This window comes from Pleurodeles waltl, chromosome 10 (assembly GCF_031143425.1).
Source record: "Pleurodeles waltl isolate 20211129_DDA chromosome 10, aPleWal1.hap1.20221129, whole genome shotgun sequence".
Lineage (NCBI taxonomy): Eukaryota > Metazoa > Chordata > Amphibia > Caudata > Salamandridae > Pleurodeles > Pleurodeles waltl.
Window position 1 is genome coordinate 133,308,120 of NC_090449.1, and position 14,510 is coordinate 133,322,629.

Sequence of the window (14,510 nt, forward strand, 5' to 3'; positions counted from 1 at the left end):
TGTCTTGGTTGGAGTAATTAGAACCATAATTAGAACAGTATAAAAGTAGGAATAAGAAGCTAAAGCTGTAAATTATGTGGTGTCCGTTTCAAGATATAGGGTACATTGCACTTCTATTTGTGATGTTAAAACCAGTGTTTAAGATGAATACTGTACCTTATTATGTGAACACCAGGAGAGTGCATGTGTTTTTCCAGTTCTCTCTCTGCACATGTCCTGTCTCATATGTGTTCCCGTGTTGCGTTCTTCCCCCTGCACCCCTTGCTTCATGCCCCATCCTTTCCTCCATTGCAAGCCCACCCAGAAGTCATATATTTTTAAATTAAAATATTTGCCTTTCTTATACTTACCAAAAAAGGTGCCCCTGCAGCACTTTTTTAAAACGTACAGCTCAAATTCGGATTGATACATTAAAAAAAGAGAAGGCACTTATGTAATTCTGAAGGCACATGTGCTTGATGACACATACACACATATGTTTTCACACATGCATTCGCATACAAAATAATGTGCCCACCTCATAGCTCCTTTTGCCGTACATTATCAGCATTCATCAGTGCCATTGGCATGAACAAAAGGCACTGACAGAGCCAATAGGTTTTAAAGGTAAGACCTATTGGCTTTGCCAGTGCTTGATTATTTTTCAGTAGTAGCAAACCACGCGGTTTATCTCACACACCCACACACCTCCTTAACACAATGTCATCACAACATGTCTTCATCGTCTCTTGCTTGACATTCACCTTTTCTCTTATATGGATTTCTAGCTGCATGGCTTTGGACGTGTCTCTAATCACCATAAGGAGCCAAGGCCCATATTTATACTTTTTGATGCAAAACTGCAGAAATGCAGTTTTGCGTCGAAAAAGTATAGCGCCGGCTTGAGTAATTCCAGAGCGCCAGCAGGGTGCCATATTTATGGAATCCCGCAAGTAGGCCAAAGGGTGGGCTAGCGTCTGCAAAATTGACGTTACCTGTGTGGGGCCAGGGGTGGCGGTACGGGGGAAGGATGTTTGGCCCCAAAAAATTACACTAGGCTGGTTAGAGGCAAAAAAAATGCCTTTAACCAGCCTAGCGTAATTTCCTGACGCAAAACCATCCACAACACATGACTCCTGTCTTATAAAAGACAGTAATAATGCCCACCACCCCAATGGCCAGCACAGGGGACAAGGGTCCCCTGGACATGGCCACTGCACTCAGTGCCATGTAGGGGGACCTATTTCAGGTCCCTTACATTACAAAAAAAATATATACTTACCTATACTTAGCTGGGATGGGGTCTCCCATACTCTGGAGTCCCTCTGGTGTGGGTGGGTTTGTTCCTGGGGCTTGGGGTGCACACCTGTGGGCTCTTTCCATGGTATCTGACCATGGAAATGGGTGCACAAGTCCCCTAACGCCTGTCCTGACCCAGGTGTTAAATAATGGTGCTGAGCAGGCTTATCACCGTTATGTAGGCCCCCTTATCCCCCTCCCCCGTGCACCATTTTTGCACAGGAGGATAAATAAGGCGCCAGGGGCTTGAAGTCATTTTTTGGACGGAAAACCTACTTTGCATCTCATTGACACAAGGTGGTTTCACACCTCCAAAAAATGAATTTATCTCCAATATTTTGACGCTAGATGGGTCTAGTGTCAAAATATAAACATGGAGTAAAGTTTGCACTGAATTAGCGTTAAAAAAAAGACGCTAATTCAGCGCAAATAGAGCATAAATATGGGCCCAAGTGCCTAGTCCTGGGCTTTCTCTTGAGAACTTACTGTTTTTTGACTGTTTGAATCAAGTGAAGTAAATAACCCGGAAACAATGATTTGGAAGCCTAAAATCTTTTGCTTGATCCATTTAGTGTGGTAGATGTTATATCCAGCAATGCACTGAAGTGTGGGCCCTTTACGGCCCTCTTTTGTGAATGGGAATCATTTGTGTGGCATTCAAAGCACCCAGACCCTTAACTCTTCCTCCGTTATGGAGCAGAGAATTGATAGACTGAAGCTTTCTTGATTAAACACACTACATTTTATAGCATTAGTCTTTATTTGTTTTGCTAATTTAACCGTATTCCCTTTCTTTGCAGGGTATTTTGCAGTTCGATATGAATTGTTTTAAGAAGTATGGCAAAATGTGGGGGTAAGATTTTCTTATAGAATACATCCATGCATTCTCTCTCTCTCTCTCTCTCTCTCTCTTTCTCTCTATCTCTCTGTCTCTCTCCCTCTCCTTCTCTTTCTTTCTCTTCTCTCTCTCTCTGCTCCTCTCTCTTCCCCACCCCCAAGCAGGTTAGACTCTTATAATGCATACAGATGGATCTGACCAGCTCAGTCCAAAACTTGAACATTGGTGGGAAAGCAGTCCAACTGCTACTCACCAAAAACATTACATTTTTTATAAACTGCATGTATTTGTCTTCTGGTAAGATTTTGACCCTACAGAAGCATACTAAACAGCTATTTACTTTGTTATTGATATACGTTTGACAGTAAAATGAGTGACCAGAATAATGTTTGTGGCATTTGAAATAAGAATCCGCGTGACTTCCAAATCGGTTTAGTGGACACAGTAAAATATGTTTAATCTAAAAGTAATTCCTAAACTTTTCAATTTAGATTGAAACTGTATTACACATGTCGAACCCAAGTGTTTTTTTGTTTAACTATTCATTCTCAATATTACTGCAGGAGCCATATCAGCCACCTTCTGATGGACATTTTCTCCTCTTTTAATTTTGACAATTTATTTGCCTTTTAATGCGTTAACCGAGGTCTTTACTAGTTGACCTTTGCAATTATGTTTGCATATTGTTTATTTCTTTGGTGTAAATCTCCACTTCTATCTATGGGTAGACATGCCCCAATAAATGCATTCTTGGCATGGTAGTTAGGTCTGTGTGCCTTGAGTGTGGTCTGCTATCTCTGTATTGTGTTTTTCTCGTTGTGAGCCAAGAATGAAAGGCAAAAGAGTGACATTTTATGTAAATGAGAGAGAGAGAGAGAGAGAGAGAGAGAGAGAGAGAGAGAGAGAGAGAGAGAGAGAAACAGAGAAACTGGTGGCTACATTTCAAAATGAAACCTGGAATCAGTACCAGCTTCCCTGCTTGTCTAAATTGTGTGACCCTAGGCAAATATTTTAGTTCCCAAACCCTCAATTTTCATTATCATATATAAGCACTTGTTTAAATACATGAGTTCAAGAGGTGTCTCATATTCGATTTAATAGGCTGTAGTGTTGCTCCCTCTGTTATAAGAATCTAGGCCACGTTTAGGGTTGCCATGGCCATTGACTTTCCTCTTAGTTCAACAATGGCATTGTTCTTGGGAGGGACGATCTGTGTTTCTAAAAACTATCACTTTAAAAAAAGTAGTATAATCTGACATACCAGGGTGAAATGCTTCCACATGTTAAAGAAATACATTGTATGAAATGTTTACATTACGTTTGTTGCACAATATACATGGCAAACGTTTCATTGCTCAGCTCATACACAGACACTTGTAATCAAGCTGGCTCTGCCTGCTCTATAAATTTATTTGTGCACCCTCAACTATTTGCGACTTGGGCTTAGTACTTGGGGCCATCAGTCACTGGATGAAATGATTTGTAAAAGGCGAGGACTAGAAGCATGGAGTCCTGCCTATATGCACTGACTGTACAACTCTGCCATCAAGGCTTCTTGTAGCAGAGACAAAGAAGAGTGTGTGCCATGAAAGTGATCCCAGGTTAGGGCCTTCAGATCGTTGTGCTCTACATGACCATAGTTATGAGTTCCCAGGAAGAACTACTATGCTCAGTTGGAACAGGCAGGGGCTTAGCTTTAGTCGGAGTGTTTGGGGTGTGACACCATTTAACTACATTCTTGATTTGGTAATTGGGTCTGGAGCACTGAGTGAGGTTGGTTATATCTGTGTCAGTTTTTCTCACCTGTCTCATTTTACTAATAGGTTTTAACACATTCATATTTTGGATTGCTATCTTCAATATATATAGTGATTGGTTTACCAAAAATTTAAAAATCTGAACCTATAGATGTACTTCTTGAATGGGTGCAAAGTTGCTAGGTTTTGGAATTCACAAACATTGGGAGTCCTAGGTTGAAAAGAAGCACTAGTCTCAACTTTCTAGGCATACTACTGGCAATCAAACACCCTAAAGGTGATGAGATGAATGTTGCCAGAAGTCTAACCAGTGGAAATCAAAGAGAGTAGCATTCCAAACCATCATTTTCACCCACTGTGCTACTCCAGACATAGGCCCACCTGATGCAAATCAGTAATCACCCTGTTTCTCATGGAAACAGTCCATTCTGCACCGTGGTCATCGCACTCATCCACTCTTTTTTAGTTGGTAAATGTGAGATTCACACACCCCTCCCCCGAGTCTCACTGACTAAGCTACGCTGTTGTGTAAAACCTGTTTTGAACATCAGTGGTATCAGGAGGGTTTCAAAATAACATTATGAGTACGAAAAGAGTTTGTACTGTGCAAGAATCAAAAGTTGAGGAAAGGCTAGAAATGTTCAAGAAAAAATCTGACTTTAAAAAAAATCTGTACATTTATGTAAACATTGGTTGAGTATTTGGGATATAAGAATGCTCTGAAGAGTGGAGATCTAAAATTCCAATTATTAAGGATTGTTTGTCATAATTCTAATTCTCAATTTCAGCTTGTAACTGTTTTGGCCCTGGCAGATAATATTTCTAAATTCATAAAAAACTTTGTTGATTGTACCATGCAAGTAAATATAATACAATTGTTTCTGGAATACACAATAGTGAGGATGAGTTAGTACGTATCAAAACAAAATAACGGGGCCTTGCTGCTAATGTAATTCAATGTGAATGAAAGAACTGCCTTAATAAATGGTGCAGGAGGATAAGAGTTTTTTTAATACCCAAGGATGTGACAAGACCTTGGTACAAAAATAAATTCATGCAAAAGAAAATCTTAGAAAATCACCATTGTTGTAATTACACTGCACTATACTCATGTATGATTGCAGCTTACATGAAGCCACTGCCAGTGTAACAATACATGAAAAAGACAAACATATACTAATCCCCTTTCTGGCTCCCAGGAGAATCCTTAATAATATTCAAAAATACATATGCTGAAGGTTAATGCATGGTAAAATTATACACTCCCATCATGATAAGTAGGCTGTCACCGTATACCATCTGAAAGTATAAGGACACTCAAGACTTTGTACCAAATTGGCTCCCAGGCTCTATATCCTCTAGAACAGGAGAATGCCTCGCCTGTCTGTTAACTACTAAGAACAGACCTTGGCATGCAACCATGTTTGAAATGGTTTACTGAGCATTATTATTAATTATACTCCAACTAGATGTAGAAATCAATGAAAAGATGACAATAATGTAAAATCGATTGCAATTCTTGATACAAAACCAATAAAGTGTATTCATAAAGTTAACACAACTTTTGATTTTGCTTCATGAGTGGAGAGAGGCTGGTTTGTAGACATCAAATTACATAGAAGAATGATTTATCAGGGTAATGTTGTTAGGGATGTTATGTTATGGTATGTTAGGTATATATGTTTTTATTTAAGTACCCTTTCGGTAAATTTAATTTACAGTTAATTTCAGTTTGAAAAGAAATGTTTTGCCTCTATCCAATATCACAAATCCCAAAGTTTAGATTGGGCCATGACCCAGTCATTGGTTTGTAATATACTTTGGAACCACTTGGTTCCCAATGGCATGAATTCTATAGGGTACTTTTAAATATTAAACAATATTTTTTCCATTATAAGAATAGTCAGAGTAATGCCTTCCATTTTCTTTAATGCTTCAGAAGTGAATTATAAGCGTTATGGTCCATAAGGTTGCAAATAGCTGAAACTGTTGAACTCAACTGCTGAATGCTGCTGTACAAAGGGAATTCAAATGTAATAATAATAATAATAATATTACTTCAAAAATTTAGAAAGAACTCTGTCCATCCCGATATTGTATTATTGCCAACTTGAAGGGAGTTTAAATTAAGATTTGTATTCTTGTTTTGTAGGACGTATGACGGCACACTCCCTGTGCTCAGTATCATGGACCCTGTGATTATTAAAACCATAATGGTGAAAGAGTGCTACACCTACTTTACAAATCGCAGAGTAAGTGAAATAAGATTTACTTTGATATTTATAATTCAATGAATCTCTTTGCTCTAAAGGCTCCTGATTTCTACTAAACCTACTGCTTACTGAGTTAGCAAAGTTTGCTTTTAATCACATTAATTTTGGAAACTCAATTTTAGAAGGATTGTTCAAATACACTCTTCTACCCTGAGTTCATTGTTTCGTGATGATCCACGAATAGTAGAGGGAGTGGATTCATGCAGTCACATCACTATTGTTCAGAAAAAATTACACTGGTTGACTTTTTCACCCTGTGTGCAATTTACGATTACTGTTCTCACAGTGCTCAACTTGTATCTCAATATTATTGACAGATAAGCTGACTACCTCTGATGGGTCCAGTGGGGTAAGAAAGTCAGTTAGAGGCAGTTGTGGGGAGAGCTCCCTACAACCAAGAGCCCACCTATTCTCAGATGAACTATTTGTAACATGAAACTCTTGCCCACCCCCCTTCTCTGAGGATCATATCAGCTTCCTTGGTTTAGAAATCTTTGAAAATCTAGCTTTGGTACTTTCCTTTTGGTTTGTGCTCTGCATAAACAAGCTTTTATCTTTGATTTCTTGACTGATTAAATGCTGAATAATTTTTTTAGTTCATGCATAATGTTATTGCACCCTTTTGTACAACTACGTTTTGAGAGGTATGTCAAGTTTAGGTGGGCATTGAAGAAGAGGCAACACACTTGTGGTAGATGAAAATATGTTGTTAGAAATGGGGTCTTTGGTTGGCAGTAAGGTTACCCCTTGTCCAAGCAAGGACCCTCACTCTAGTCAGGGCAAAGGAGAAACACACCTGGTTAACCTCAACTCAATCCCTTGGAAGCTCGGCTGGCAGGCTTAACTCAGAAGCAATGTGTAAAGCATTTTTACCAACACACACAGTAATACAGTGAAAACACTACAAAATGGACACCACATGAGTTTAGACAAATAAGCAATATTTATCTAAATCAAGCAAGACCAAAATGACAAAAATAGACAATACACAAGTTAAAATATGAATTTTCAAAAGAATAAGAGACTTCCTCCACAGAAAACAATGGAAACGTTGTTTTTGCACAAAGTACCTGGTTAGCGGAAAAAATAAAGCGTGCGAGCGTGCATTGGAAAAGGCAGCAATGTGTCGATTCCTTCGCACAAGGGAGGACGTGCATCGTTTCTTCTCCGGGCGGGTCGGCAGTGCATCATTTTTCTCCCTCGGAAGAGAGCGATGCATTGATTTCCAGGCGGGCACCTCGAATCCGCACACAGTCGGATTGACTTTGACGCTCAGGGATGATTTGTGGAAAATCCTGTTGCATGGTGATAGAAAACTGCACTGCGTGGGGTTTGCATTGTTATCAGCAGCTGCAATGCATCAATCTCCCAGCCACGATGCAGGTGGAGCGTTGATTTCCCCGCACAGCGTTCTGTGCGTGGACTTTCAGCTCTTGTCTGCCAACTTCAACTTTCAAGGGCCCAGGGACTGGATAGGGCACCACTTGGCAGGGCAGGAGTCTCAGCAGAGAGTCCAGATGTTAGCAGAGGAAGTCTTTGAGGGCCCTGAGACTTCAAAACAGGAGGCACGCTCAACTCAAGCCCTTGAAGATTCTTCGCAAGCAGGGATATACAACAAAGTCCAGTCTTGGTCCCCTTTCACAGGCAGAATCAGCAACTGCAGGATAGCCCAACAAAGCACAGTCCCATGCAGGGGCAGCACTTCTCCTAAGCTCTTCATCTCTTTTCCTTGGCAGAGGTTCCTCTTGATTCCAGAAGTGATCTTGAAGAAATCTAAAGTCTGGTGTTTTGGAACAACTACTTATACCCCTTTCTGCCTTTTAAGTAGGCAAACTTCAAAGAAAAGTCTCTGTTGTTCACAAGATCCTGCCTTGGCCAGGCCCCAGACACACACCATCGAGTTGGAGACTGCATTGTGTGGGGGCAGGCACAGCCCATTCAGGTGTAAGTGATCACTCCTCCGTCCACTCATGCACAGATGGCCCATCAGGATATGCAGGCTACCCCCAGCTCCTTTTGTCTCACTGTCTAGAGGGGGTATACAAACAGCCCAACTGTCAAACTGACCCAGACAGGGAATCCACAAACAGGCAGTCACAGAATGGTTAAAGTAAGAAAATGTCCACTTTCTAAAAGTGGCCTTTTTAAACTAACAATCCAAAAAAAAACTTTACTAAAAGATGTATTTTAAAATTGTGAATGCAGAGACCCCAAACTCCATATTTCTAAAGGGAATCTGCATTTTAATAATAATTAAGGGAAGCCCCCATGTTAACCTATGCGAGAGATCGGTCTTGCAACAGTGAAGACTGAATTTGGCAGTATTTCACTGTTAGGCCATGTAAATCACATCAGTACATGTCCCACCTTTAACATGCATTGCACCCAGTTGATGGGCTGCCTAGGGCCTACCTTAGGGGTACTTTACATGTATAAAAAGGGAAGGTTTAGGCCTGGTGAGTGGGTACACTTGCCAAGTCTTATTGACAGTGCAAGACTGCACACACAGACACTGCAGTGTCAGGTCTGAGATAGGTTTACAGGGCTACGCATGTGGGTGGCACAGCCAGTGCATTTGATTTACAGACCCTGGGAACCTCTAGTGCACTTTACTAGGAACGTACTAGTAAATCAAATATGCCAATCATGGATAAGTCAATTAACAATACAATTTACACAGAGACGAGAGGATAGGTACTTTAGCACTGATAAGCAGTGGTAAAGTGCCCAGAGTCCTAAATCCAACATAAACAGGTCAGAAAAACTAGGAGGAAGGAGGCAAAAAGTTCAGAGATGACCCTGGAAAAAGGGCCATTTCCAACACATGTTTTGTATCTGCCTTGTGTCTGGTGTTGGGTCAGTTTAAACCCACACATGTTTTAAACCACCAAATGTGTAAAAAGTTTCTATTTTAATAATGTTGGTATGTAAAAAGATAATATGGCGCATTAGATGTTTGCTTGGGAAAAAGTAAGGGTCTCAATGCACAAAAGCTACTTTGGACTATGTAAAGTAGTACTACTATATAAGGTAATTTACAAACCTCTTGCTGAAGAACTCTGCCTTTGACATAGGTTGCAATAGCAAATGCGGGAGGGGATCAAGGAACTAGTTGGAAAATGGGGAGTATTTATTACAAAATGGGTGGGTTAAGATAAATAGGAAGGGGCATTTCAAGACAAAACATGCACACTCGTAAAAGTAATAACATTGCAATTCTTAAGGTACATGTTTAAATTTGCTACAATAGTTCTACTGAAATGTACTGTAGCTCAACCTTCAAACACCACAAATAACCAGCCATTTGTATGGCCACACTCTCACATAGAAATCCATGGAAGCAAACAATAACACAAACACATAGACACACAATTACAATGAATTAAATAACATTTCAAATTAAACTTTGTTTACATTATTTGTAAAGTTATTATTCAATATTGTAAATAGAAATACATGCCATTTTAATATACATAACAGCATTTTATTATGTATTATAAAAGATGATATGTTTAAAAAAAAGTTAAATATCAACTATAAACTTTAAACTATAAACATATATTGCTTGCATTCATGATTGTGACTCATTCAACACAAATGTTATTATAAGGGCAGGTAGACGGAATAATAACACAATACAATTTGATTACAATAATTTAAATAAAAATAAAAAAACTAAACTAAGAGTTAGAGAAGTGTTTCATATTTTTATTAAACATTATGTTCTGAAATGTTAAATTCATTTTCTTAAAATTCCCTATTATTTTCTATGGGGAGATCCCTGCACTGTTGGCAAAGATCTCAACCAACAGGTCATAAATTCAGCTGTAGCAGTCTCCACTCCCTCATGCTCTTGCTAGTCAGTCTGAAAAAATCATCTGAAAATGCCCATATCTTTGGATTTGAATCTTTGTACATTGTTTGACTATATTGTGAGACCAATACATATTTTAGCTGAGATAAAAAATGATGTATAGACAAATAATTTATAGAACTTTAATGAGGATAACATAGTGACTGTATTGACAAAGACTTCTTGTGACCATGCATTTCTTCCACTATTGAATTGAAGGTGATCAACAGCTCTATACAAGCAGGCAGCCTCTGATTGAAAGGGATCGAAATTGCACACTGCCCAAGATGGTAACATTTCCTAACGCACTGCAGAAAGTGCTGATGCATGACCTCTTATATGGTCCATAATTTTAATAGAGTCCCTTGAGGATTGTTATCAGTGTATGTGCTGTTCGTTTCCTCAGAAGGCTTGCAGGGCATGATGGCATGCCACCAAGGTGCTCATATGTCTAAGACATACAGGAGACGAATAGGAAAGCATAGCTTGAGATATCCAAATATCTGTTAAAAAGAGGCCAACGGTTACTAATATTCTCAAGAGGGCTTGCACCGAAGAATAGTTTTGAGTAAAAAATGATGTCAAAAGAGTGTCATTATATGTAAAGATTACAATTTGCATGAATAAGGTGGACCCATATCACCATGCAAACTTCCACTGTTATCTATTTAATACCAACTGCGATTTTCATTTGCTTTTAGAGTAAATAGGGCGACTATACTATTGAATACTGAAGCCTTACTGCTCTGTGCCTATAGAGGCCTCTAACCACTGTTAATTGTTTGACTTGTGATTATCAGACAAAGATGAAGGTGAGGGTGCATAAGCAGAGGAATGACAATGAAAAGGTGTTAATTTCCAAATGGACGTGGACAACAGGTTTGGTGATTTTAAGGCCATTATAAGCAATTGACCTATTGCACCACCACAACAAGCCATATGAGGGATCAACATTACTACAAACGGCCTCTGAATCACCTTGTAGGTAGAATGCAAAAATGGAAAACTGCTAAATTTGAAACGTTTTCTGATAATTTTAAAACATTATCCACTATGTATATGCATAATCGTAAATTTGAACTTCAAATTACTCAAGAAAGGCTCTAATAAGAATGTAAGCAGTTTTTATCATAAATGCTTATAAAATAATGCTCTAATGCCAACAAAACAAATATTTCAGGTTGAACTGAGGTCTATGTTTAGGTGGGTGAAAGGATGGTGTTTTATTTTAATATAGTTTCAAAAATGTTGTTGGTCTTGAATATCATTTTTAAAATATTGTGATATCTGGGATATCATTGGACATAATAGAGCAAGTAAGAAAATCATTTTTTCAATTTGTTAATAATATTTAAGGATTTAGGGCCTGATTACGACCTTGGCAGGTGGGATACTCTGTCACAAACTTTATGGATATCCCACCGTCCGTTTTACAAGTTTCTCTGGATATAATGGAACTTGTAATACAGCGGATGGGATATCTGTCACGTTTGTGATGGAGTATCCCATCTGCCAAGGCCGTAATCAGGACCATAATATTGACTCATTTAATATTAGTGTATAAAATATTGTATTGGGGTTTCTTTAAATGTTTGATGAATTTGAGTGTTATAAGTTATTATTATGTAATTGGTAATGATTTGTCATTACATTTTTCCATGTTTTATTTTTTGATTAGATAATATTTTTTAAATTTTATTTTTAGAGGTTAGAGACAAATTACAAATGACAAACACTTTTACTAGAGATTTTGTTCATCATTCATTAATTTTTAGGGCCCAATCCTGCCTTGATGAGAACTATAGTGGAGTCCAAAACTACCCAGGGGAAGGCTGTAGGCACATTCCACTAGGAAGGCATATGTGAAATAAGCATTACTCACGCCTTTAACCAACAACCTTCTCTCAGGGGGGAGAGTTGCCTATATGGTCAACGATCCAAGACTCACCAGTCTGGCGCACAAGGACATACCATTGTTGATAAATGATGCTATCTTCTGGATCAGACATACACGTCATTATTACTCTCTGATTCACTCTGATATTGTGCTAGCCAAATGCAATCCATCCTGCATAGATCTCTATGATTATATTCAATTGCTTCTTTAAAAAGCCTCTTATGCAGATGGATTGGTGTCTCTGGATGCCCACTCTAAACCTAGCTCCAAAATTCACATAGAGGTGAAATACAATCCTCCAGTAGCGGTGGCTTCAAAAGATTGCATTCCACAATGGTTCAACCATTTCAACAGGGAAACAGTAGCAATGTGCATGACAATTACTTTTCACAGATAGATTGACTGATCACCTCCCAGCTCTCCCAGAGGCATTTGTCTGGGGTGCTGGGGATTTAACCTCAACATCTCCCACACACTTTAACAAAATCTCTGTTCTGAAAGGTAATTCTAGTCTGAGGGTTGAACCCTCACGGGGCTTACTTCAGCTGATGGCTTGAATCTATTTATAGTTGGAACTCAGAGAGACTGTGTCTACATTGACAAGGTGAATCTCCAAATCAGGTCATGGAATATAGCCATTATGAATTCTAAAATGACTGATCCAGATTGGGGAGAATTTATCTACCAGTTTGATATATGCCCTTTCCAGGAAACTTGTTTTTTTATCTCCGGTACATCAATCAGATTTAATCAGTCTTAGTTTGTAAGCATCTCACAAAGAAGTAGGCCAGCCCCCTGAGGATTAACAATTTTGCAAAAGTTTCTATCAAGCAAATGAGTATTGACTCAAGAGACCTCATGGGCCTATCATTATTTACTGATGAAGGGAAACTAATTAAACTGTTTAATATCTATAACCACCCCACTCAGAAACATTCTATGTCGGAGACTTTACAGAAAATTAAGATTATTCTAGAGACAAACACTGGTACCTGCCTACTAATCCTAGTGTGAGATTTTAATACAATGAATCACTTGATCTGACTCTCCTCTTAACTGATGCGGTTGATGGGAAGTGAGGCATAGCTGGCTTGAACTCTGAGTTAAAAAATGGTCTGCTCCAGCATTATAGCTCGTAGCAATAATGCTGACCCATGGGCTAAGGGTATGAAATGGTCTGACTGACTATTCAGTACAGCGTAGGGGCCCCCACCTGCAATATTGTTGGCTGTAGGACCAGAATAGATCACATCATGGTCTCCACTCATTTATGACAGGATGTGCAAGATATGCGAATCATTGAACATGGGGGTATTGATCACAACATTCTTCAAGTCACTATATGGTTTATTTAATTGTATCAAGGGATCTTCCAGTCAATGAGTTGACAGTAGCATAACTGTGAAAACTAACTGGAAATCCATATCCTGGGATTATCTAGTCACACATCAGGGCATCTTAGCTTTCCTGTATGGGGAGGTTACAGATACACTGGTAAAGCCTTAAGTGTAGTGCCATGAAGACTCATGCATTCAAAGTAATTCTTCACCATAGAAAAGTGTTTGCTTCGATTCTTTAAGGAATCCAAACATGGTGGGATGGCTGATAAGAAAACTCCCTGCTACTCAAATACATGCAGAAGGGCAAGAAATACCCCTATAGCCAAAAGCTCTGTTAAAGTTCCCCTATAGTACCCCTGCATTACAGCTTCATTTAGACATGGGTATTAAAGGTATTGCAGATGTGATTAATCTCAGACCACTCTTAAACAGGGTCTGAATTTGGCAGGCAGAGGAGTTATTTAATATAATTTCATGACACCTGGCTTAAGCATATGAAATCTTAGCTGATGGCCCTGGGACGCGAGGAATAGTGGGCTGAACCCACCACAATTGCAATTGGTTCCTGCAATCTTTTAGAGTCATGTTTTGACTGCGTGTAAAGTAGTCCCGGTGTCAAACAGTGAGAGTTGAAAGTATTGTAGATCATTTTTAGACATCAAATATGTTCCACAGTTTGATCCGTTTTTACCTGAAATTATTCCTTATTCGGCCAAACATTTATATTTTAAATTAAGATATGGAATTCTGCCTCTTAGAGGTTTTACAAATAATTAATCAGCTTCCACCTCCCTATTGCTCTCTGACTGTTATCTGGGATGTATTTCTTAGAAGTAAACTGAGACACATTGGGCTCATTACCAGGCTGGGGGTCTTCGACTGCCCCCCTCACGGTGACGGTCAGAACCGCTGCTGCTGTGGTGGTCCGGTTGGCACATTAAGACCCTGGCGGTCAGACCACCAGGGTATTGCCGTCTCTGTTGGGATCTGTGATCCAAATGGGCTGACGGTGGTGGAGGTCCGAATCAGCCAGTGAGGCGCTGCATGCAGCGCCGCCCTGCTGATTACTATCTAGTTCTCCACCAAAGGGTGTTGGAGAACGGGTGCAGAGGGGCAAAGGGGGCTGCACTGCACATGCACATGTCATGGGCAGTGCATGGGTCCCTCTGCCCAGCACCCTCGCAATGTTCACTGTCTGCAGAGTAGACAGTGAACATTGCGAGGGTGCTGGTGCCCCCTGCAGGCGACAGCATTGCTGCTGGCTCCATTACGAG

The 14,510-nt window shown here is 39.5% G+C and overlaps 1 protein-coding gene across 1 annotated transcript in view; it reads left to right on the forward strand.

Moving 5' to 3' along the window:
• Positions 1-14,510, forward strand: part of LOC138261217 (cytochrome P450 3A5-like) — a 120,848-nt gene that overhangs the window by 15,153 nt on the left and 91,185 nt on the right. Inside the window, exons 3-4 of the mRNA XM_069209972.1 lie at positions 2,079-2,131; positions 6,026-6,125. Of these exons, the coding sequence (XP_069066073.1) occupies positions 2,079-2,131; positions 6,026-6,125 (153 nt within the window). The remainder of the gene's footprint in view (positions 1-2,078; positions 2,132-6,025; positions 6,126-14,510) is intronic.